The 22,726-nt window shown below is 35.0% G+C and overlaps 1 protein-coding gene across 1 annotated transcript in view; it reads left to right on the plus strand.

The window, feature by feature from the left end:
• Positions 1-22,726, plus strand: part of LOC148949030 (uncharacterized) — a 387,072-nt gene that overhangs the window by 174,653 nt on the left and 189,693 nt on the right. Inside the window, exons 33-34 of the mRNA XM_089095093.1 lie at positions 5,128-5,472; positions 14,695-14,891. Coding sequence (XP_088951219.1) covers positions 5,128-5,472; positions 14,695-14,891 — 542 coding nt within the window. The remainder of the gene's footprint in view (positions 1-5,127; positions 5,473-14,694; positions 14,892-22,726) is intronic.

Raw genomic sequence — 22,726 nt, forward strand, 5'->3', positions numbered from 1 at the left:
TTTTCTAAACTTGCGCGAAGTCTTGGAGTGATGCGGCGTTTGAAACACATGTTACCTTTAACTGTTTTAAGAATTGTATATCCTACTATTTTTCATCCTTTTATTGTTTATGGTTGCTGTATTTATGCATCTAATTTTTATTCAAATATTAAAAGACTGCAGATTCTTAAGAATAAGGTGCTTCGAGTACTTTGTTCAGTATGAGCACACGCGTGAACGTTTTATCAGTTTTAGAATTTTAAATGTCCATCAGATCAGGGACCATCAGGCGGGATTGTTTACTTACCAAGTGCTTAATAGATTATCTCCAGAATATTTTAGCGATTTTTTTAAGTTTAATTCTGATTATCATCATCATAGGACTAGAGGTCGTGGAAGCTTAGTCTCAGAAGTGTGGAGTACGACTCGATCTAGTTTTGGAATTAAATAAAAAAAACAAGTTTTTTTAACTGAAAGTAAGGAACGACGTTAAAACTTAAAACGAACAGAAATTATTCCGTATATGAAGGGGGCTGTCCCCCTCCTCAACGCCTTGCTCTTTACGCTAAAGTTTTTTTATTGTTTAAAAAAATAGAGTTGTGAGAAAGTCAAACTTTAGCGTAAAGAGCGAGGCGTTGAGGAGGGGGACAGCCCCCTTCATATACGGAATAATTTCTGTTCGGTTTAAGTTTTAACGTCGTTCCTTACTTTCAGTTAAAAAAACTTGTTTTTTTTATTTAATTTTTGAACGTTTTTGAATTAATGCAGGTTTTGATTTTGGCTCACCGTACATGAATAATTAAAACAAAATTTGCATATTATATTTGGTTAAATGGCTTTTTCGAAACTTGTTTAATTTTATTTACGAACGTTTTTATTAGTAATAAATATACGTAACTTAGAATTAACTTACGTAACGAACTTCTATATTCATAAATTTTTAACACGTATATTAGGGGGTTCGCCCCCTAGTCAATACCCTGCTCTTTAAACTATAGTTCGAATTTTTTTTCCAGTTCTTTAAAAATGACCTCTTAATCACAATCAGTTGATCAGTTGAAAAACTTGTTCTTTTTTATTTAATTCCTGATCTTTTTCTTTAATAATGCTGGGAAATCCGGCGCCCCCTTCATAGCACTGTCCCTTCCCCCATGAAGACGTCCTTCATGGAAAGATCCTTCCATATCGCCCCCGACCCGCTCCTTCCCCCACCTACCAGAAAAAATCTCCTCTGAAAAAGTCTGTATACTTCCCAATAACCAATACTATATGTTAACATTGAGTAAAGTTCATAACTTTCAGCCCTCCCCCTGGGGACTTTGGGGGATCAAGTCATCCTAAAAGACATTTTTATCATATTTTCGACCATGCTGAACAAAATGGCTATCTCAAAATTTAAAACAGATGACTTTGGGAAAAAAATGAGCGGGGGAGTGGGCCTAGTTGCCGTCCATTTTTTTTGGTCACTGAAACATGGAACTAGAACTGTTAATTTCAATTCCAATGAGCCCTCCTGCGGTATTTTCGGCCGTATAGGTTAATACTATCATTCTTGGGGAAAAACAAACCAAACACACACAATCACGAACAAATTAACCGGCATCCGTGATCTGTCTTCTGGCAAAAAATGTAAAATTCCATATTTTTATATATAGGAACTTGAAACAATTACCGTATTGTTCTCTAATACGCAGAATATGATGGGGTGATTTTCATTAAGATTCTATAACTTTTAGGGGGTCGTTCCCCCTTTTTTCAAAAATAAGCCAAATTTTCTCAGGCGCGTTACTTTTGAGGGGTATGACTAGACTTGATGAAACTCATATCTTTGAAATTAGCATTGAAATCTAATTCTTTTGATTTATCTATTGGTATCAAAATTCCGTTTCTTAGAGTTTCGGTTACAATTGAGCCGGGTCGCTCCTAACTTATAGTTCGTTACCACGAACTGTTTGATTAGAAATTATGCAGTTAATTTGGGGAATGGTTTCTCGGAGAGCATTAGGGAGTCAGAAAACCAGTTTCAGTTTAAAATTAGATTAAAAAAGTTTTTGTTGGGTGGGGCTTAAATATTGTTGATTTTTTTTTTTTAATTTTTTTTTTTTTTTTTTTTTTTTTTTTTATTCGGGAGAGTTAAATTGTATTGAATGGTATGAAAAGAGTAGGAAGAGTGAATGAGTTTGGTTTCAAACAGTTCGTGGTAACGAACTGTAAGTAAGGAGCGACCCGGCTCAATGGTAACCGAAACTCTAGAAAATGGTATTTTGATACCAATAAAGGATTCAAAAGAATTTAATTTTATTGTTGATTACAAATATATAAGTTTCATGAAATTTCATCTTACTTATCAATAGTACCCCGCCTGAATAAATTTGTCCGATGTTTAAACAAAGGAGGACCGACCCCCTCAAAGCCAAATAGTCTTAATGAAAATCACATTATCATATTCCGCGTATCAGAGAACCCCACTGTAGAGGTTTCAAGCTCCCATCTACAAAAATGTGGACTTTTGCATTTTTTGCCAGAAGAAATATCACGGGTGCGTGTTTATTTGTGTTTTTGTTTTTTTTTTTTTTTTGTTTTTTTTTCCCAGGGGTGATCGTATCGAACAAGTTGTTCTAGAATATCGTGAGATGGCTCATTGGAATTAAAATTGAAAGTTATAGTGCCTTTTTTAATTGACCAAAAAAATTGAGGGCACCTAGGCCCCCTCCCACGCTCATTTTTTCCCCAAAGTCACCCGATCAAAATTTTGAGACAGCCATTTTGTTTAACCTGTTCGAAAATATAATAAGTATTTCTTTTTGGATGACTTAATCCCCCGAAGTTCCCGGGGGGTGGGCTGAAATTTATGAACTTTACCCAATGTTAACAGTTAGTATTGGTTATTTGGAAGTATACAGACTTTTTCTGGGGAGATTTTTCCGGGTCGGGGGGGGGGGGTCGGGGGTGATGTGGGAGGATCTTTCCATGAAGGAAGTTTTCATGGGGGAAGGGACATTGCTATGAAGGGGACGCCGGACTTCCCAGCATTATTTTAAAAAAGATCATAAATTTAATATAAAAAAACAAGTATTTCAACTACAACAGCAGCAACGTCGAAACTTTAAACGAACAGAAAATATTACATATATAATTGGGTTCACCCCGTAGTCAATGCCTCGCTCTTTAAGCCAAAGATTTTTTAGTACTTTCATAAGAGCTATTTATTCTAATTAACGGCCTTTGTGATTAACCGGTCATTTCTAAAGAATTGGAACAAAATTTGAAGTTTCGCTTAAAGAGCAAGGTATTGACTAGTGGGCGAACCCCCTAATAAATGTATTAAAAATATATGAATATAGAAGTTCGTTACGTAAGTTAATTCGTAAGTTTCGTATATTTATTACTAATAAAAACGTTCATAAATAAAATTAAACAAGTTTCGAGAAAGCCATTTAACTAAATAAAAGTAAATTAATATGAAAATTTTGTTTTAATTATTCATGTACGGTGAGCCAAGATCAAAACCTGCATTTATTCAAAAACGTTCAAAAATTAAATAAAAAAAACAAGTTTTTTAAACTGAAAGTAAGGAGCGACATTAAAACTTAAAACGAACAGAAATTATTCTGTATATGAAAGAGACTGTCACCTCCTCAACGCCTCGCTCTTTACGCTAAATTTTTTTATTGTTTTAAAAAATAAAGTTGTGAGACAGAGTCAAACTTTCGCGTAAAGAGCGAGGCGTTGAGGAGGGGATAGTCTCTTTCATATACAGAATAATTTCTGTTCGTTTTAAGTTTTAATGTCGCTCCTTACTTTCAGTTTAAAAAACTTGTTTTTTTTATTTTATAATGAAAGATTGTGTGACGCTACTCAAGCCACAATAGTGGCTTAATTAAACGTCATACGTTCTTACCATTTCTACGTTTGTTGATAATGTTATTAAAAAAATGTGGTAAGTGCCAGTTAAGTATGACGTAATTATTAGTTGAAAATAAAAGTCATCTCATCTCATCTATCTCATCTCTAATTAAACGACCTTTGAGATTCAGGGGTCATTCTTACAGAATTGGAACAAAATCAAATCTGTATTAATTCAAAAACGTTCAGAAATTAAATTAAAAAATACAAGTTTTTTTTAACTGAAAGTTAAAAAAATTGGATGACCCCTCCTCAACGCCCCGTTCTTTAGGCTTAAGTTTGTTATTGTTTTAAAAAGTAAATTTGTGAGAAAGAGTCAAACTTTAGCGTCAAATGGTGTTGGAAGAGGGTGAATTTTTGAATAGATAAGAATATAGGAAGAGCATCTGCAGCTGTGTTGGCTGCAGGTGGCTTGGTGCTGCAGTAAGTTATTGTTCAATATTCTTTTTTTACAGTGAGCAGGATTTTTCCAAATATTTTAGAAGGACAAACATTTTAGTTTTGTTTAGAGGTAGTGAGCGTATCACTACAACTTCTTCAACGTAAGTACGAACAAAATATGTAAGTTGAAAAAACAGTACTAGCTATGTCTTAGCCTTTATAAAGTTTTAAACAATTTTTTTTTAGGATATCTAGAAAACCTAAAATATTATAGAAATATAGGTGATAACTTCTTTATTTAAGTGTTTTACAAGAGAAATTATTCTATAATCCTATAGAACAAACCTATAATTTCATATAGCCCAATTGTGTTAATTACGTTTCACTTCAACATCATTATTTAAAATTCGATGACTATTGTTGTTATTATTTCATTTACAATAGATGCTTGAATGTGCGGTGCAAAACCAAAATAATTAATTATGGGTGTGGTCTTGGGCCGCTTGAACAAGTGTAAGGTTTTTGACATGGCGGCATGTTGTATTTGTTTTAATCATTTTTGCTCATAAAATATGATTTAAAAAAATTGATATAGGGTAAAAGGATCATTTGTTTTTTAAAGTTTTCCGATGATATGTGCAATGTACATAAAATAGGTGTGCTTATGAAATGCGCAATCATGATAATTAAACAAAGTGACTTCTTGAATTCTTAAGCTTTCTATACAGTCAACCTTGTTTCGGAAAGAATGACATAGTACTATCAGATTAAATTTTTATTAGCCTATTACGTCGTAGTTTCTTGAATAAAAAAAAACACTTACTTTTTTTTAGTTTTTTTCAGAAACATTTCTTTTTTCAGTTTTACTCGACTTTTGAAGAATCTGAGAAAATCCTCTTTATTATTTCTCATGAAGCAGCGAAAAAAATACGGACGACTGTGGAATTGGACTTTCCGCGACGTGTTGCAGGCATAATTTATTACAGATATAAAGACATTCAGTACAACCATGAATCAAGCATAGACAGGAATTATTTGGCTGCCAAGATTAAATCCAAAGGTGTTATTAACTATCACTCTTTTAAGCCCAAAGACCCACATAAATTATCAGTTGAGTCCAACTGGGATTTGAGCTCGAGCAACATGGGTATTGACTATGTTATTTCGTTCGCAACAGACATAGCTAATTTCATTGCAAACGGAAAGGTAAATATCTCTCTGGTGTACCCTATTCAAATTATTTAGTTATTTCGACGGAAAGACAGAAAAAAGTTCACATATTCATCAGTTGTAAACGATAGTTATCAGCAACAAAAAGCTATCAGTTGCAGAAATAGCATCCAAACTAAGCCTGAGGAAAAAATTTATACTTCATTCCATAGTCAGGAAAATTCATTTATTTCATTCAGGAAATATTCAGGAAAAGTATTATTTGAATACATTGTAAATAAATTTAAGTGAAATGCTTCACCTTCGGTCTATTTTTGCGTTGAAAATATAAAAGAAAGTAAGTATTAGCAAAAATACTATGGTTTTCCAAAAAATACTTCTTTTTTTTCGTAATTTAGCTGTCCTCGGCTTTTTTTTTGGGTTCTAAGTGATCCTCTTTGTTGGCAGGATTCCAGCTACGTTATATCAAAACATTTGTCACGGAAGTTTTTTTCTGGTCATTGACACTAAACCAGTCTACTTAGCCAAATATATAGGCATATGCAAAGATCACCATCTAGTAGTGTCTCGGGTTAATCTAAAGCTGAAATTTAGGAAGCGTAACTTCCTTCCGTTAGAAACTTTCCAGGATCAGTTGAATGCTAAATTGGAGAGTCTAAAATTTCACCATGTAGATGATGGATGGAATAATTTTAATAAAATATTTTGTGAAGTCACTGATGGTGTCTTAAAGAAGAAAGTTATAAATGCAGCCATAAATATTAATAAAGATGCTTCATGTTCAATACAGAGGAGGAGGGGCTTTTGCAAGAATTATTTTAGTGATAGAATTATTTAATTTCTTATTTTCATATGAAAATAAGAGGAATACAAAGAAAGCGGAGAAAGTATTAAAATATGAATTAAGGAGGCGTGAAGTGGGCCATGGATAAAATTACTGAGGATCTGGAAGATGCAGCCAGACAGCATAATAGCAAAATATTGTAAGCTAACAAATTGAGAGCGAATGTTCAATCTGCCTTATCTCAGTTAAAGATAGGGACATGGCTACAATTAATTGATAAGGAGAGAGTTAAAGAGAGATGGGCAGAACTTTTCTAAAATGTGCCAAACCGTGATAGAGTAAAGACATAGTAAAGAATGAAAAAGTTTGAGACACTTTGGATGTGAAGGAAGATTTATTTCGTGACATTAATAAATTTCTTGACATTAATTTATTTCGTGACAAAAAAATAGTGACATTGCTAGAAGGATTATCATGGGCAGCCCAATCGCGCTCCCTAAGTAAAGAACGATGTGGGCACAGTGCTTTATTTATTTTTTTTTCGTGGTCTTAGACCAGGGCACTTCGTATCGAAGAAGTTGTCGTAGAAGCTTCGAAAACGACTCATTCGATTGGAAATCGGAGTGACTAGTGCCCTTTTTAATAGTCAAAAGTGATTAGAGGGCACCTAGCCCCCCCTCCCCACCTCCATCATTCCCCCAAACACATCAAATCAAAATTTTGAGATATCCATTTTGTTCAGCGTAGTTGATTTCCAAATAGAAAGTATTTTTTTGAGGAGGACACTCCCCCACAACCAACAGGGCAAGGGTTTTAAATTATGCCCTAAGGGCATAAAAGAACGATGTTGGCACAATGTATGATTTTTTTTTCCTTTAGAGCAGGGCACTACGTATCGAAGAAATTGTCGTAGAAACTTCGAAAAGGGCTTATTCAATTGGAAATTGGAATGGCTTGTGCCCTTTTTAATAGTCGAAAGCGATTGGAAGGTGACTAACACCCCTTCCACGCCCACCATTTTCCGAAACACATCCAATCAAAATTTTGAGATAGCTATTTTGTTCAGCGTAGTTGATTTACAGATAGGAATTATGTTTTTGAAGAGGAAACACCCCCACGGCCCTCAGGGCAAGGGTCATAAGTTATGCCTTGGGGGCATAACTTACAAACTTCGAAAAGGGCTCATTCAATTGGATATTGGAGTGGTTTGTGCCCTTTTTAATAGTCGAAAGTGATTGGAAGGCGACTAATACTCCTTCCACACCCACCATTTCCCCAAATACGTCCAATCAAAAACTTTAGATAGCCATTTTATTCAATGTAGTTGACAGTTTTGAAAACTAGTTCTTTAAGGATGACAACCCCTCCCCACCACAGCCCTTAGGGCTCGGGGTGTAAATTATACCTAGGGGGCATAAGGTTTTTATTGAAAGCGTTGTCGTAGAAACTTCAAAAGGGCTCATTCAATTGGGAATTGAAAGGGCTAGTGCCTTTTTTAATAGTTGAAAGTGATTGGAGAGCGACTAACGCCAATCTCACGTCTACCATTTTCCCAAACACATCCAATCAAAATTTTGAGATAGCCATTTTATTCAACGTAGTTTAAAGTTCTGGAAATTATGCCTTTAAAGATGAAGCCCCCCCCCCCCCACAGCCCTCAGGGTAAGGGTTGTAAGTTATTCTCTGGGGGAATATAAGGTTTTTATAGAAAGTGCTGTCCTAGAAACTTCAAAAAGGGCTCAGTCGATTGGAAATCGAAATGGCTAGTGACCTTTTTGATAGTCGAAAGTGATTGGAAGGCAAGTAACATCCCTTCAACGCCCACCATTTCCCCAAACACATCCAATCAAAATTTTAAGATAGCCATTTTGTCCCACGCAGTTCAAAGTTCAGGAAATTATACCTTAGAGCAGGACACGCCCCCCCCCCCACAGTCTTCAGGGCAAGGGTTATAAGTTATTCCATGGGGCATTTAAGGTTTTTATTGAAATCTTTGTCGTAGAAGCTTGAAAAAGGGCTCATTCGATTGGAAATTGAAAGGTTTAGTGCCTTTTTAATAGTTGAAAGTGATTTGAGGGCAACTAACTCCCTCTCACGCCCTCCTTTCCCCCAAACACATCCAATCACAATTTTTACATAACCATTTAATTAAACGTTTTGAAAGTTTTGGAGATTAGGTCTTTAAGGATGACAACTCCTTCCCACCACAGCCCTCAGGGCAAGGGTTGTAAGTTATGCACTGGGGGCATATAGGGTTTTTATTGAAAGTGTTGTCGTAGAAACTTGGAAATTGTAAGTTGAAAGGAATAGTGCCTTTTTTAATAGTTGAAAGTGATTGGAAAGTGACTAACTCCCCTGTCACGCTCACCATTTTCCCAAACACATCCAATCAAAATTTTGAGATATCCATTTTGTTTGACGTAGTTGAAAGTTACAAAAAAAAAATATAATGAATATGCATTGTCAGTTTGATATACATATACTGATTTTTAGTAATCAAAATGTTAATATTATTTGATTTATTAAAGTTGTAAAAGTAAAAACATTTATATTTTTTTCAGTAAAGTGCAAATTATGTTCTGGCCTTGGAAGGCATAAGGGTTTTGAGCCCAACTATGTTAATTTCTGATCGTTTTAAGTTTGACTCTGTTATTTATTGTAATTTCTGTTCGTTTTGGGTTTCATTTCTTTATCGATGCTGATTTGGGGTACTTTCACCCTTGGTAGATTATTTGATTTTATTTTTGCTCATTTTTGTTTAATGGAGTTCTTTACTTTTCTTTGAAAAACTTATTTTGTGGAAGAAGTTTTTTAATTAATAAAAAAATAAGACCCAGATACTGATAGTGTGGTAAATAAGTCTTTCAAATATTGTGGTTATGGAGCTAAAGATAAACTACTGAAGATTATGAATGTGATTTTCGAAAAAGCAAAATCACCTTGTGATTTTAAGAAAACTCTAATTAAACTTCTCTACGAGAAAGGTGATAAGAGTGAGGGTGGTAATTATAGTGGCATTTGCTTGGTTTCTGTAGGAAGTAAATTACTTTGTAGGATGATACTTTTTCGACTGCTGTAGACTGTTGATAAATATGTTAAAGTGATTAGTGCGATGAACGAGAATAACATGCTGCAGTTAAGGTAGAAAATGAGGTTAGTTGCTGGTTTCGTATTCAATCAGAAGTTAAACAGAGGTGTCTCCTATCGCTGTTTATGGATCACTTGGATGGGCTTTGTCCTGAGGATGACAAAACAGGCAATGGGAGAACACGGAATCAAATGGGGATGATAAATCTCCTAGACTTAGATATGCTGATGATTTAAGCATCCTAGATAAAAAATATTAGCAATGTGAATGAGTTTTTAGAGGTTTTGAGAGTTGAGGGCGCAAGAATTGGCTTGAAAATTGATGTTAAGACAACTGAGTCGCTACGACTAGCAATAAGTGAAGGTAAAGAGGTGATATTGGATAGCGAGAAAATCGATCAAGTGAACAGCTTCAATTACCTTGGTAGTATGATTAGTAAAGACAGTGGGTGCACTGAAGATGTTTTTCACAGTTAAAATATTTTTGGAAGAATTTGGAAGATAGGTCTGCTAACCAAGATTAGAATATTGGAAGCTTCAGTGATGACATTGGTCAAGTATGGTTCTGGGAACGCGGTTGCTCCGAAAGACGGAGGCAAACCTGTTAGATGTTTTCCAGAGAAATTGCCTACAGAATGTTTTGGGTGCTCGAAATTGTCACCTCTAGTGATTTATCACTATTTCTAGTGATTGTTATATTACGTTAACAAAAAAATCACTAAATCAGCGCACAAATTACTGGCTTGTTCAAGGAAATCACTAAAATCTAGCGATTTTTTCACCTGGCGGCAACCCTGTGCCCTACTAACTGACCTTATCTCAAATAGTAAGACCTACAAAATCGGTGGTTTGATCCCGCTTTCTTGGGTTATAATGATAGAAAGGTTGACATGGCTACGACATGTTTTACAGATGAAGAATGACAGAGTGCATTTTGAATTTTATGATGAAATATTGAATTTTATCACTATACCTTTTATCATTATGTGCTTTGTTGTTCGCTCCAATTAAATGGATAGTCTGTCTATGGAATAACTAAAATTAGGGAATTTGCTGTTTTTTGGGGTTGACTAAAAAACGTCGAGAAAGCTAATCAGAATGTAAATCAATTCCGATATGTTTACGTAGAATCGTAAAATGATAAACCATAGGCAAATAATATGGAGAACTTAAGAAACCTTGGAATGGAATTGAAAGAATAAATTGAGAAACCGGAGGAGAAGACTCGAACCGTATCTTTGTTGTTCTATTAATCGTAACCGTAAAATATTCTCAAATTTTATATGCCCCCCCCCCGAAGATTTTGAAGTGATTTTGTAGCGAAGTATTTACCTCGTTCCTTAAGTATGTTTCCTCAATTCCATTCTGTTTTTTTAATGTTTCCATTTAAAAAGAGGCCGTAAACTACGAAAAAAAAATGCAAAACTCTATTTAAACAAAACCAACAAACCATTGCACCTGGGGTTATTTCAAGATTTTAATTCTAGGTGTATTAGTTTACAGTAGTGTGACATTGTTTTTTTATGTTTTTAATTAATATAAAACGCTTTGTCCACACAAAAGTTTTTCAAAGAAAAGTAAAGAGTTCCATTAAACCAAAATGAGCAAAAATAAAGTCAAATAATCTTCCAAGTGTAAAACTACTAAAATTATGACTACAATAAATAAATGAAACCGAAAACGAACATAAATTACAATAAATAACCGAGTGAAACTCAAAACGAGCAAAAATTAAATTGAGTTGGGCCCCTGTAGAGAAATATAAACAGCACGATGATTTCCTACCTCAACCATTAGACAAAGCCGGACGAAGATGTAGCTGTTCCAGAGAACATATAAACCAGAAGTAACATAAGCGACATTAGATTTTCTCATGGGTAGGCACGCGTGTGGCGATGGTATTCGCAACCTGGAGAACAGGAAAAGAAATAAGACGAATCGAGCGTCTAAGGGATAAGGAAGTGTGCATTGCGGTTAAGAGATAAAAAAGAAAAAGGAAAATAATTGGTTTGGCTGTAATAATGCAAAAGATAAATATAACATTGATTTTAGAATGCAAAGAAAACAAAGAATGAATTTATAAGGATAATCAAAGTAAAAATAAGTTTTATTTGAACAATGCCATAACGTGATGACAATTGATTAGGAAATTTGGCGCTTTGCATTGATATTTAAGTTCCATGGTTTTGTCAACTTTTTCTGAAATTGAATTTCTGTGGTCGACATAAATGCAGATTCGCAGCTAAATTAAATTTCGTCACTTCCTTTTTTCACATATGTTTATTGATATTGGTTTGATTATTATTGTCTGTAGTACTGAGGAGCTCATTAAGGAGATAATAACATATTCAAACTACTAGAACTAAAATAATTACTTACTAGTTTATTTTCCTTGGTTGGACTTTCTGTTCATTTCACGATTCTTAAATTTCACTTCATAATATGCACGTGTGCGCAAAAAATATCGAATAAATTTTTCAAGGGGAAAGTCCTCGCAGCCAACTTCCCAGTCCAGGTTATTGCTCTTAAGCCGAATTCGATGGATTTGTCCCGGTTCCCAATAAGAATTTCTGTAATATTGCTGTAATTTCTTTATTTTCTATAGGTTGCCCCTTTGTGGCAAATTTCAAATAATCGTACCACTTCGTGGATCCCTCTCCCACTATTTATGAAATTCCGGCTATTAACCTGTTGCAGTTTTGAATACAAGTTAGCACTAGAAATTTCCATATTTGCTAAAATTAATCCAAATTCCCCTTTTCGTAATCTTGGATATGCCAATCAGTTAAGTCAAGTCATAACTGTTAGATAGGACAGTAGCAAACCACTTCGCCGGCTCACCCCTTTCGTTCTGCTTTCACAATCATAAACAATACAAACTTCGCGCCATTTTTCAAAGTTGATTGCGCTACTGAGAAATATACACTGGATCGTTTAAACAGAGAAAATGAGATAAGCTTTTATATGTGTCGAGACTGCAGTAGACAGATATTTTCTAGGATAATCGCGCCGCTTAAATTTCTCTACAGTGAGTAGGCTGACAACCCCCATGCCTACTCAAGACCAGAACATAATTTGCCCTTTACTGAAAACAAAATACATTTTGAATTTTTTAAGCTTAAATGTATAAGGTGTATTCACTATCTGAAAAAAAAGAAAAACTAAACCGAAGCTCAAATCAAAGAAGTACAGAGAATTTTGTTTTTATTTCATAGCAATAAATAGTACAAAAAAGAGGAAAATTGAACCATTAAATGTAGGTTACCTTTTAATGGAACTACAGGGAACTAAACCACTTTCAATCGAGTGCCAAGTCAGAAAGCTGTTGAACGTATTCATATAAAACGCGAAGTTATTATTTATTATTTGCCTTTAGAAGCCTGATACTTTCAAAAAGTGGCTCAATTGTGAAATTATGAAGTGTGATGGCTTTGCCTAGTTTTCTGATAGTCTAAGACTAGTAGCCTGAAGTTTGATAGTTTCAGACATATGATTGTTTAAGATAGTTTCTTTTGAAGCCTGATAGTTTCAAACTTGCCTTAATTGTGTAATTTTCAAGTTCAGCAATTACAATTTTCCTGTAATTTCTTTTAATTTCTCAGTAATTTTCTTGTTGCTTGGTATTTATTTTTTTGCGAATTTTAGTCTTTTTTTTAGAGCGCTGGTTTTTTTTAGTCCCCCTCTTGTTTCTTTTTAAAACAAATCTCTGCATTTCTTTTGCTATTATTGGCATTCTTTCGTTGTTATTTATTTGAAAGTCTATCATTTGTGTTACATTTTCTTTGTTCTTCAAACTTGGCCAATTCGGCATTTAAAATAGGTTTTTAATGGGGTGGTAAACCTTTATATAGATCTTTATTCATATGATAAATAGACTTTTTATCTCACCTTTAGGGGTTATCAGTCGGATATGAGGAAACTGAACAAAAAAAGTGATTGAGAATGTCACTACATCTGTAAAGTTTTCTCTCTTCATGATTATAAATAGCACAAAAAATTTAAATCTGTAATTAAAAAGCAGCACCCATAGGAAAAAAATGGATAAAAAACTCAGAAGACTGGGAGTGTCGAAATGCTTAAAAAGTTTTCAGTTTAACATAATAAGGAAAATAACTTTTAATCACATGGTCTGAGTAGATCTGTCCTAGGATTAACTCTTAAATTTTTAAAGGTCATAAAAAAATTTTGGTCAATAACAAGAAAAAAATAGTTGCTCTTGATGTTTTCCTGTGTTCAGTCTCTTTCCTCGGAGATAAAACTTTCCTATTGCTCCATTTGTAAACTAAATTTTTTGAAAATCTTCGTTCAAAATATGTCATACACGTCTTAAAGAGGCAAGGGGAAAGGGAGCAGCTATTTGCCGGAATCATTCAAAACCAAAATTTTGCAAATAGTCTAGAAAGAAGAACATCTACTTTTACCCAGAAATTTTCAGAGAATTTCGGAGTTTTGGCACATATATCCTTGATTTTCTTTAATGGTTTTTCTTAACTCAGCGACTTTTTGGTTTGTTTATCACAATTAATTGTTAAATTCGTGAGGCATTTTTTGACAACTTCCGAACTTACAATTACTTCCAAATTTCATCAGTATATGGACTTCCGATGACAGTACAATAATACCATATTTTTTAAAACTTCTCATACTTTAATTAAGTAAAATTTATAAAACAAGATAAACGGATGATTTTGGCACAGCAGTTATTATAAAACAAACACTTTTGTAAAAGACTTGATATCGTACGGTAAGGGCACTTGCTTGTAGTTGTAGTAACTTAGGTTCAAATCTGTGGTTTAAGACTAATTGGGCTTTTTGACTCTTCCTAGGTTTTTTTTTAAAGTTTTTTTCCTCAGTTCACATTTTTTATTTATAACTTCGATCAATTTTATATATGTGTTATATGAAAAACCCTACCCGTTTTGCATCCCTTGTTTTCACTTATATTCATAGATTCTCGCGAAAAAAAAATCCACTTTTTAATCCATTTAGTTTATTTTTAAAAAATGTCTATATTTTAATTGTTTTACTCACGTAGGCTATGGTTTAAAAGCTCCCCTGACCTTCATTATTACTAATATTAAAATTTGGAATATATCCCAATAATTGAGAAATCTCTGTCAGTAGGAATTTAGCTGCCCAGTCAACTTTTTCAATATTGTCATGTGAAGGAAGCTCTGAATAGAAGGGGAGATAGAAATGTGGAGCTGCCTCTTAAATTTAAAAACATATCACACTTATTAATCTTTCAATGAGCTAGCTCTGAGTCAACAACTATCCTGATGTAATATCGTCAAATAGTATATCTTAGGCAAGCCGGACAAGCAATAGAAATTACATTATTTTCAGTAACCAACCATTTCTCAGTATTTGAAAAATTCTCTTTAAAGGGAGTTTACAGTTCAGAGGATGGAAACACTGAATTCAATGCTGAAATAGAAATATCAGAAATGGATCAGATGGGAATCAAAATTGATGGGCAGTTTATAAAAGGTACAAGTGATGGAACAGTGGAAATTAAAATGGGAGGCAGGAAAACTGATTTTAGAATCAACCATGATCTGACATCTGAAGAAAAATCCTTAAGGTATGTATTTTGTTATTCTTTTAAGATGTTAAATTTTAGTTGTGTAAAACAAAAACTTGCGAAACATTTCAATTCTAAGAGGTTCTGATTCTCATCACGAATTCTAAGAAAGTGATCAGTTGCAATCATTTGAATCCTTAGTAAGTATGAGCTTAAGTTGAATCAATTTCAATTTCATGATATTAAAATTGGGTTTAAAGGCCAGTAGTGACGTAGCCATTGAGAGGGAGGGGTTTTAATGGGGGTCTAAACCACACTTGTCCCACTCTGGTAAATGAAATACCCTTCTTGGCCTCTCTTCACTCGAGTTAACTGGATTCTTTTTTATGTGTAATATCTACTTTGTTTATTTAAAACGCTTTCATACAGAAATAAACTTTAAAGGAGAACAGAAAGAACTGTAAATGCTCTTTATAAATGAACCAAATTCCTTTTTAGAACTTTATTGGTTTTGCTTGGGGTTTGTTAACGTAAATTGCAAGAGAAGGTGGTTTTACTGAAGTTTATATTCCTTTTCTCTTAGATATCCATGCTTGTTGGCTGCCCAGAGACTGTCAAATTTTGCAGCTTTATAATTTTGAATGATTAAGCTGGAAGAGAGACATATAACTGATCAATATGCATTTTCCTTATTTGCCTTTCTCCTCTTGAAAATGAGCTGCTTGTGCTTACTTGCACTTGCTGCTTGACCAGATGAGAATGCCTCCTCTCGAATCCACAAGACTCCGTATGATTACCCCCCCCCCCTCTGTCACGATATTTTGCCAGTTTTTCTATAAGCCGTCGCCAGATGCCAAACTTTCAAATCTGCCAATGGGCTTGAGATTGTTTCTGACAATTGCGTACCAATGCTTCAATCGTCTGCCTGGTCGCCTACACCAGACTGGCAAAGGAGCAGCTATAGGCGCTTATTATGTGCAGATTTACCAAACTGAGTCGAGGCTCGGACCACGAAGGTCCTTCTCCTCTAAAATTGTTTGATGATCATGGAGATAAGACATCTTCATTGACCACGTTTTGGCTGCACAAAAAAGAACAGACCTAACAGCCACTTTGTAGACACAAATATTCGTCACCATGCTAATATCTATTCGGTTCTGCAAATGGTGGCGGTTCCACAGAATTCTTTCTTTGGAGAAAAGATTAATTTTCTTATTGTTTTTTTTCTAGGGGGGGGGGGAGCTGAAAACGGAATAGTTTCACTGTCAGAATCCAGGCCTTTTTTCAGTTAATTCAGTACATAAAGAACTGGCTAGAAGATGCAATCAAGAAATTTACTTTCTAAGACTGTTCTGCATCACCCACTTGCACGTAATTTTCGAAGCCATCACTCTTGATTATAATTGATCCTATCAAATATTGCCAACTAATCAGGCAATGCCAACTAATCAAGCAATCCCATGATATATCCGTGGGTTCCACCTGCAACTATGATTTCTAACTCCGTATTAATACTAATATGCTACCAACAATGAAATTCGAAGGACTTGCTTACACTCCACTTTATGACCACCCTGCAAAATTATTACAGTCCTTAAAATTATTAGAAAGTGAAGGAATGCTGATCTTAGCAATCCTTGATCTACGGTTCTATGAGATCTTTAGGGAGTTGAAATCTTAGGGAGTTTAGGGAGTCAATATTGAAAATCAAGCTCTTTTATCCCTTATTTCATCTAGTGTCCTGCCTACTGTTCTTACATAGAACCACAGAGCCTCTGATGAGCTAGACGCCAAATAAGGAGAACTACCTAGTCAGCATTTTGTAAGTGAAGTAAGTGAAGTTTTTATTACCATCGGTACTTTGTGTCTACCTTGAAAGGTAGAAACCACCCTAGGTAGATACCCTCCTTTGGGTGTCCAGGGGGATAGGGTTTTGAAACTCGAACTGATTGAGATTGACAAAACAAATAGTGACCAAACATTACAACTACGGTAAAACAATCTAGTGCCAGCTATTTCTACTAGAAAGAAAAGAGATATAATTGATAAATTAAACGAAAACTTACCAAGTTTGAAGTTTGTTTGTAATTCTAATCCAAAGAATGACAGCCAGTGTAGCAGAGAGTTCAACTGAGACAGACGCGTGCACTCGCCTCTATTGAGCAAAACAACACCAGTATTTTATAGTCATTGTAATATGCGGTGGTTAAGCTCATTATGAAACGCTGAGAGTTCAATGGGAAGGAAATGTTGGGAAGGCAGTTGAACTCTCAGCAACGCTGGCGCTCCTTCTTTGGAGTAGAATTGCAATAAAACTTCAAACTCGGTAAGTTTTTGTTTAATTTATCAATTCTACTCCAAAAGGAGCGCCTTAGCTCCGCCTTTGAGTTCAACTGAGATTTTAAAGTTCAGCATGAGCTAAACCAACACTAATGATTAACAATAGCCCTATTCATAAAGGAAATGTTGTTGTACAAAATTAAATAAAAAAAAACTTTTTTTTAACTGAAAGTAAGGAACGAGGTTAAAACTTAAAACGAATAGAAATTATTCCATATATGAAATGGGCTGTCCCCTCCTCAACGCCGCGCTCTTTACGCTAAAGTTTTTTTATTGTTAAAAAAACAGAGTTGTGAGAAAGTCAAACTTTAGCGTAAAGAGCGAGCCGTTGAGGGGGGGACATCCCCTTTCATATACGGAATAATTTCTGTTCGTTTTAAGTTTTAACGTCGTTCCGTACTTTCAGTAAAAAAAAAGTTTTTTTTTTTATATTTTTGAACGTTTTTGAATGAATGCAGGTTTTGATTTTGACTCACCGTACATGAATAATTAAAACAAAATTTGCATATCAATTTTACTTTTATTTGGTTAAATGGCTTTCTCAAAACTTGTTTAATTTTATTTACGAATGTTTTTATTAGTAATAAATATACGTAACTTACGAATTAACTTACGTAACGAACTTCTATATTCATAGATTTTTAATACGTATATTAGGGGGTTCGCCCCCTAGTCAATACCTTGCTCTTTAAGCTAAAGTTCGAGTTTTGTTCCAATTCTTTAAAAATGACCCCTTTATCACAAAGGCTGTTAATTAGAATAAATAGCTCTTATGAAAGTACTAAAAAATCTTTGGCTTAAAAAGCGAGGTATTGACTAGGGGGTGAACCCAATCATATACCTAACAGTTTCTGTTCGTTTTAAGTTTTGATATTGCTCCTTACCTTCAGTTGAAAAACTTGTTTTTTTTTATTTAATTTCTAATCTCTTTTTTAAATAATGCTGGGAAATCCTTCACCCCCTTCATATCAATGTCCTTTCGCCCATGAAAACTTCCTTCGTGGAAAGATCCTGCCATATAAACCCCGACCCCCCCCCCCCACCTACCAGAAAAAATCCCCCTTGAAAACGTCTGTATACTTCCCAATAACGAATACTATATGTTAATATTGGGTAAAGTTTATAACTTCCAGCCCTCCCCGGGGACTTCGGGGGATAAAGTCATCCTAAAACACATAGTTATCATAATTTCGACCATACTGCACAAAATGGCTATCTCAAAATTTTGATCAGGTGACTTTGGAAAAAAAATGAGCATGGGAGGGGGCCTAATTGACCTCCATTTTTTTTGGTCACTTAAAAAGGGCACTAGAACTTTTAATTTCCGTTCCGATGAGCCTTTCCACGATATTCTAGGACCACTGGGTCGATACGATCACCCCTGGGAAAAAAAAACAAACAAATAAACACGCATTCGTGATCTTTCTTTTGGCAAAAAATGCAAAATTCCACATTTTTGTAAATAGGTGCTTGAGACCTTTACAGTAGGGTTCTGTGATACGCTGAATATGATGGTGTAATTTTCATTAAGGTTCTATAACTTTTAGGGGGTATTTTCCACTTTTTTCTAAAATCAGTCAAATTTTCTCAGGCGCGTAACTTTTGATGGGTAAAACTAAACTTGATAAAACTTATATATTGGAAATCAGCATTAAAATCTGATTCTTTTGATGTATCTATTGGTATAAAAATTCCGGTATCAAAATTCCGATTTCAATTATAGTAAGATATTTCAACTATAATAAAATACGATGAGTGTGCTTGCAAGAAATATACCTGCAAGAAATAAAACTCTTTTATCCACCTAGAAATAGATGACTTGGACGCAGCAGTATGAGGCTTTCTATACGTAAGAAAAAGGTGCGTCGTTTCTATTCGGATGTGACGTCATTCTAATATACCTTGCTAGTTGCGTCATCGGACGTAGGGACGACTCTTGAAAAGGCCGAAGTTTAAATATTGTTTTGTGGTTGCCCGGTTTCGTTGTTTTTAACAACACATTGATTTGAAAATCAAAACTTCCATCGTTATTATGTATCATATTACTAAGTGATAAACTGGCCAAAAACTGAACTCTTTCTCAGGCTTATAGAATCAATCAAACTGCTAATTTTTGTGTTAATGTCTTTAATTGAAGATTTTCGTTTTGCCAAGCTGGCAATCTAAAGATCTCGAATACACGTTTTACATCCCAAATACTAGAAATCTTGGGTAGACTAGGCCTTCTATTAAGGACACCTCTCATGAACTTCTTGGTGATTACTGCCTAATTGAAGGCTTGGTAAAATCGCCGATAAAGAACTCCTCGCAGTATTAATAGCACTGTATCCAACACCTGAGTGAAAAAGTTCCATAAGAAAGTTCAAATTCTCCGGTAGAAATACCTCCAAGACCTGGATTGTGTTTCTTCCACAAAAGTCGATCCATTTTTCAATGTAAACCCTGTACTGGCGCTTAGTCGAATCCCGCGATCCATCCATGATAATATCAAACGTGGAATGAGAATATCCTTGGTGGTGAAGCCTTTGCCGGAGACGACACAAGCCACTAGGCGTAACGTCCTGGACAATGGATGGTGCAAGGTCGGTTTCTGTGGGAGAGACAAAGTAAAAATATCATTTGGTTGAAATATTGGACTTCCTATTAAAAGATTTAATAGTAAGGGATAACAGACTTGTGTGGTCCAAATTGGAAAGATCAAAATACCAGTGGTCTGATCTGTCTCCACCTTCTTAAGGGTCCTCAGAAGTAAACTAAATGGGGGGAATGCAAAAAAGAAATAAGGCTTCCAACTCATTGCAAATGCATCTATGAAAAAACATTCTGGATCTGGTTTCCAAGAAGCAAATGCTTTAATCCAAAAATTTAATCCAGTTGCAAACAATACAATATCTATCGATTGACTAACCAAAGAGTTCAAAATAATAAATATTTCAGAATCCCATTTCCATTCTTTTTCATTATCAAATTTTCGTGATGCTTTATCCGCAATATTAGCAACTCCAGGCACATGTTCTACAAATATCCAGCCTTTGCCCTGCAATACTAGCTGCCAGACCTTATTTGCGAAATAATTACAAAACTCAGATTTTGATCCTCCCATTTTATTTATGTAAGCTAATGTGATCATATTGTCAGAACGCAGCCGGACATGCATGCCTTTAATATTCTGAGCAAAACATTTTAATTTATAAATTAAAGGAAAACTTACCAAGTTTGAAGTTTGATTGTAATTCTACTCCAAAGAAGGAGTGCTGGCGTAGCGTAGAGTTCAACTGAGATAGACCTGTGCAATCGCCTCGATTGACCAAAACAACACCAGTATTTTAAAGTCATTATAATATGCGGTGGTTAAGTTCATGATGAAACGCTGGGAGTTCAACGGGAAGGGAAATTGGGAGGGCAGTTGAACTCTCAATTATGCTGGCGCTCCTTCTTTGGAGTAGAATTATAATCAAACTTCAAACTTGGCAAGTTTTCGTTTAATTTATCAAATCTACTCCAAAAGGAGTGCCTTAGCTACGCTCCGAGTTAAACTGAGATTTTAAAGTTCATTATGAGCTAAACCCGCTTGAATAATCAGTAATAGCCTTCGTAAAAAGAGGCTGCTGTACAAAATTAATTTATAGTAAGATATTTCAAATATAAAAAAATAAAATAAATAATTTCAAGAACAAATAACTTTTGTCCACTTTCAATTGGTTTATCGTAGAACCTTGCTAACGTTTTCACATTTGTCCAGCCTACATATCTTACAATTTGATCCACACCAACTAATCTTGCTTTAAGGTAGGACGTTGAGCCAGACCTGTTACTATGAGCACCATTCTGAGATCTATGAGCGCAACACTTAGATCTGTTCCTGCAAGAAATAACACTTCTTTGATTCTACTAGAAAAGGATGACTTGGATGCAGCAGTATGAGGCTTACGGCATGTAAGAAAAATTGTGTCGTCTCTATTCAGATATGATGCCATTCTAATATAACTAGCGAGATGCGTCAGCAGACACAGGGAAGACTCTTGAAAAGACCGATGTTAGCGATTAATTTATGGTTTCACGTTTCGTTCTTTATAACAACACATGGATTTGACAATGAAAAAACTTCCATCGTCATTGTGTATCATATTGTTAATTGACGAATTAGCCAGAAAACTAAACTCTTTCACAAGCCGATAAAATCAATAAAACTGCTAATTTTTGTGTTTGTGTCTTTGTTGAAGAATTTTGATATACGAAGCTGGTAATGTAAAGATATCGAATGTGCGTTTTACATCCCAGATACTAGAAAGCTTGGGAAGACCAGGCATTCTATTAAAGACACCGCGGATGAACTACTTGTGATTTGATAACTGCCCAGCTTAAGGCCTGGTAAAATTGCCGATAAAGTACTGCTTGTAGTATTAATAGCACTGTATCCAACACCTGAGTGAAAAGGTTCCATAAAAGAGGTCAAGGTCTCCAGTAGAGTTGCCTCCAGGGGATGGATCCCGTTTCTTCCACAAAAGTCGATCCCTTTTTAATGTGAATCCCGTTCTTAGTCGAATCCTACCATCCATCGATGATGATATCGAATATAGAAGGACAATTTCCTTGGTGGAAAAAACCTTTCCAGAGACGATACACGCTTCTAGACATAAGGCTTTGAACAATGGATGGTGCAAGGTCAGTTTTTTGAGGGAGAGACAAAGTAGAAATATCGCCTGGTAGAAGTTTGGGAATTCATACTAAAAGCCTTAATAGTAAAAGATAATGGACTCGTGTGGTCCAGTTTCGAAATCATTAAAATATTTGTTATTTGATCCGTTTCTACCTTCTAAAGGTACTTAAGAATCAAGCCAAAGAGGAGGAGATGCGTAAAAGAAATGAGGCTTCCAACTCATTGTGAATTCATCTACAAAAGAATATTCCAGATCTGCTTTCCAAGAAACAAATGGTTTAATTTGAAAATTTTAACTTGTTGACCACAAATCAATATCTATCCACTGAGATACCACAGAGTTTACATTTCAAATATTCCAGAATCCAATTCCCGTTCCTTTCATTATCAGATTTTCGTGATCCTTTATCAGCGATATTAAGCCACTTCAGGCGAATATTCTGCAGATATCCACCCTTTTCCCTGCATTACTTGCTGTCAGACCTTATTTGCAAAATAATTACTAAACTCAGATTTTGATCTCTTTTTTTTGTATGCCACTAGGGTTGCACTTTCTGAACGCAGCCGAACATGCATGCCTTTGCTATCCTGGGTAAGCTTTTTAATCCCAGATAAACAGCTTTTATTTCTAAGGCGATGATGTAAAATTACTTTTCTTCTGAAGACCATTTATCTGTGGCTGTTTTCATTGAATATTCCTCCACTAGTACCTAGCCTAGTTTACATGCATCACTACACAAATGTATATCAACTGATTTAGTCAATTGTTTTAGAACAATGATTGGTAATATCCAATCCCCGCTGCAGTTCCGAACTTACATCGGATTTAAAAGTGTGCTTGGCCCCAAAATCCCCCCATGAGTGTTTTAGTATTCGAACTTTCCACAACTTTGCT

Source organism: Artemia sp. Qi Xiang Cuo, chromosome 9 (assembly GCF_049724085.1).
Source record: "Artemia sp. Qi Xiang Cuo chromosome 9, ASM4972408v1, whole genome shotgun sequence".
Taxonomy (NCBI): domain Eukaryota; kingdom Metazoa; phylum Arthropoda; class Branchiopoda; order Anostraca; family Artemiidae; genus Artemia; species Artemia sp. Qi Xiang Cuo.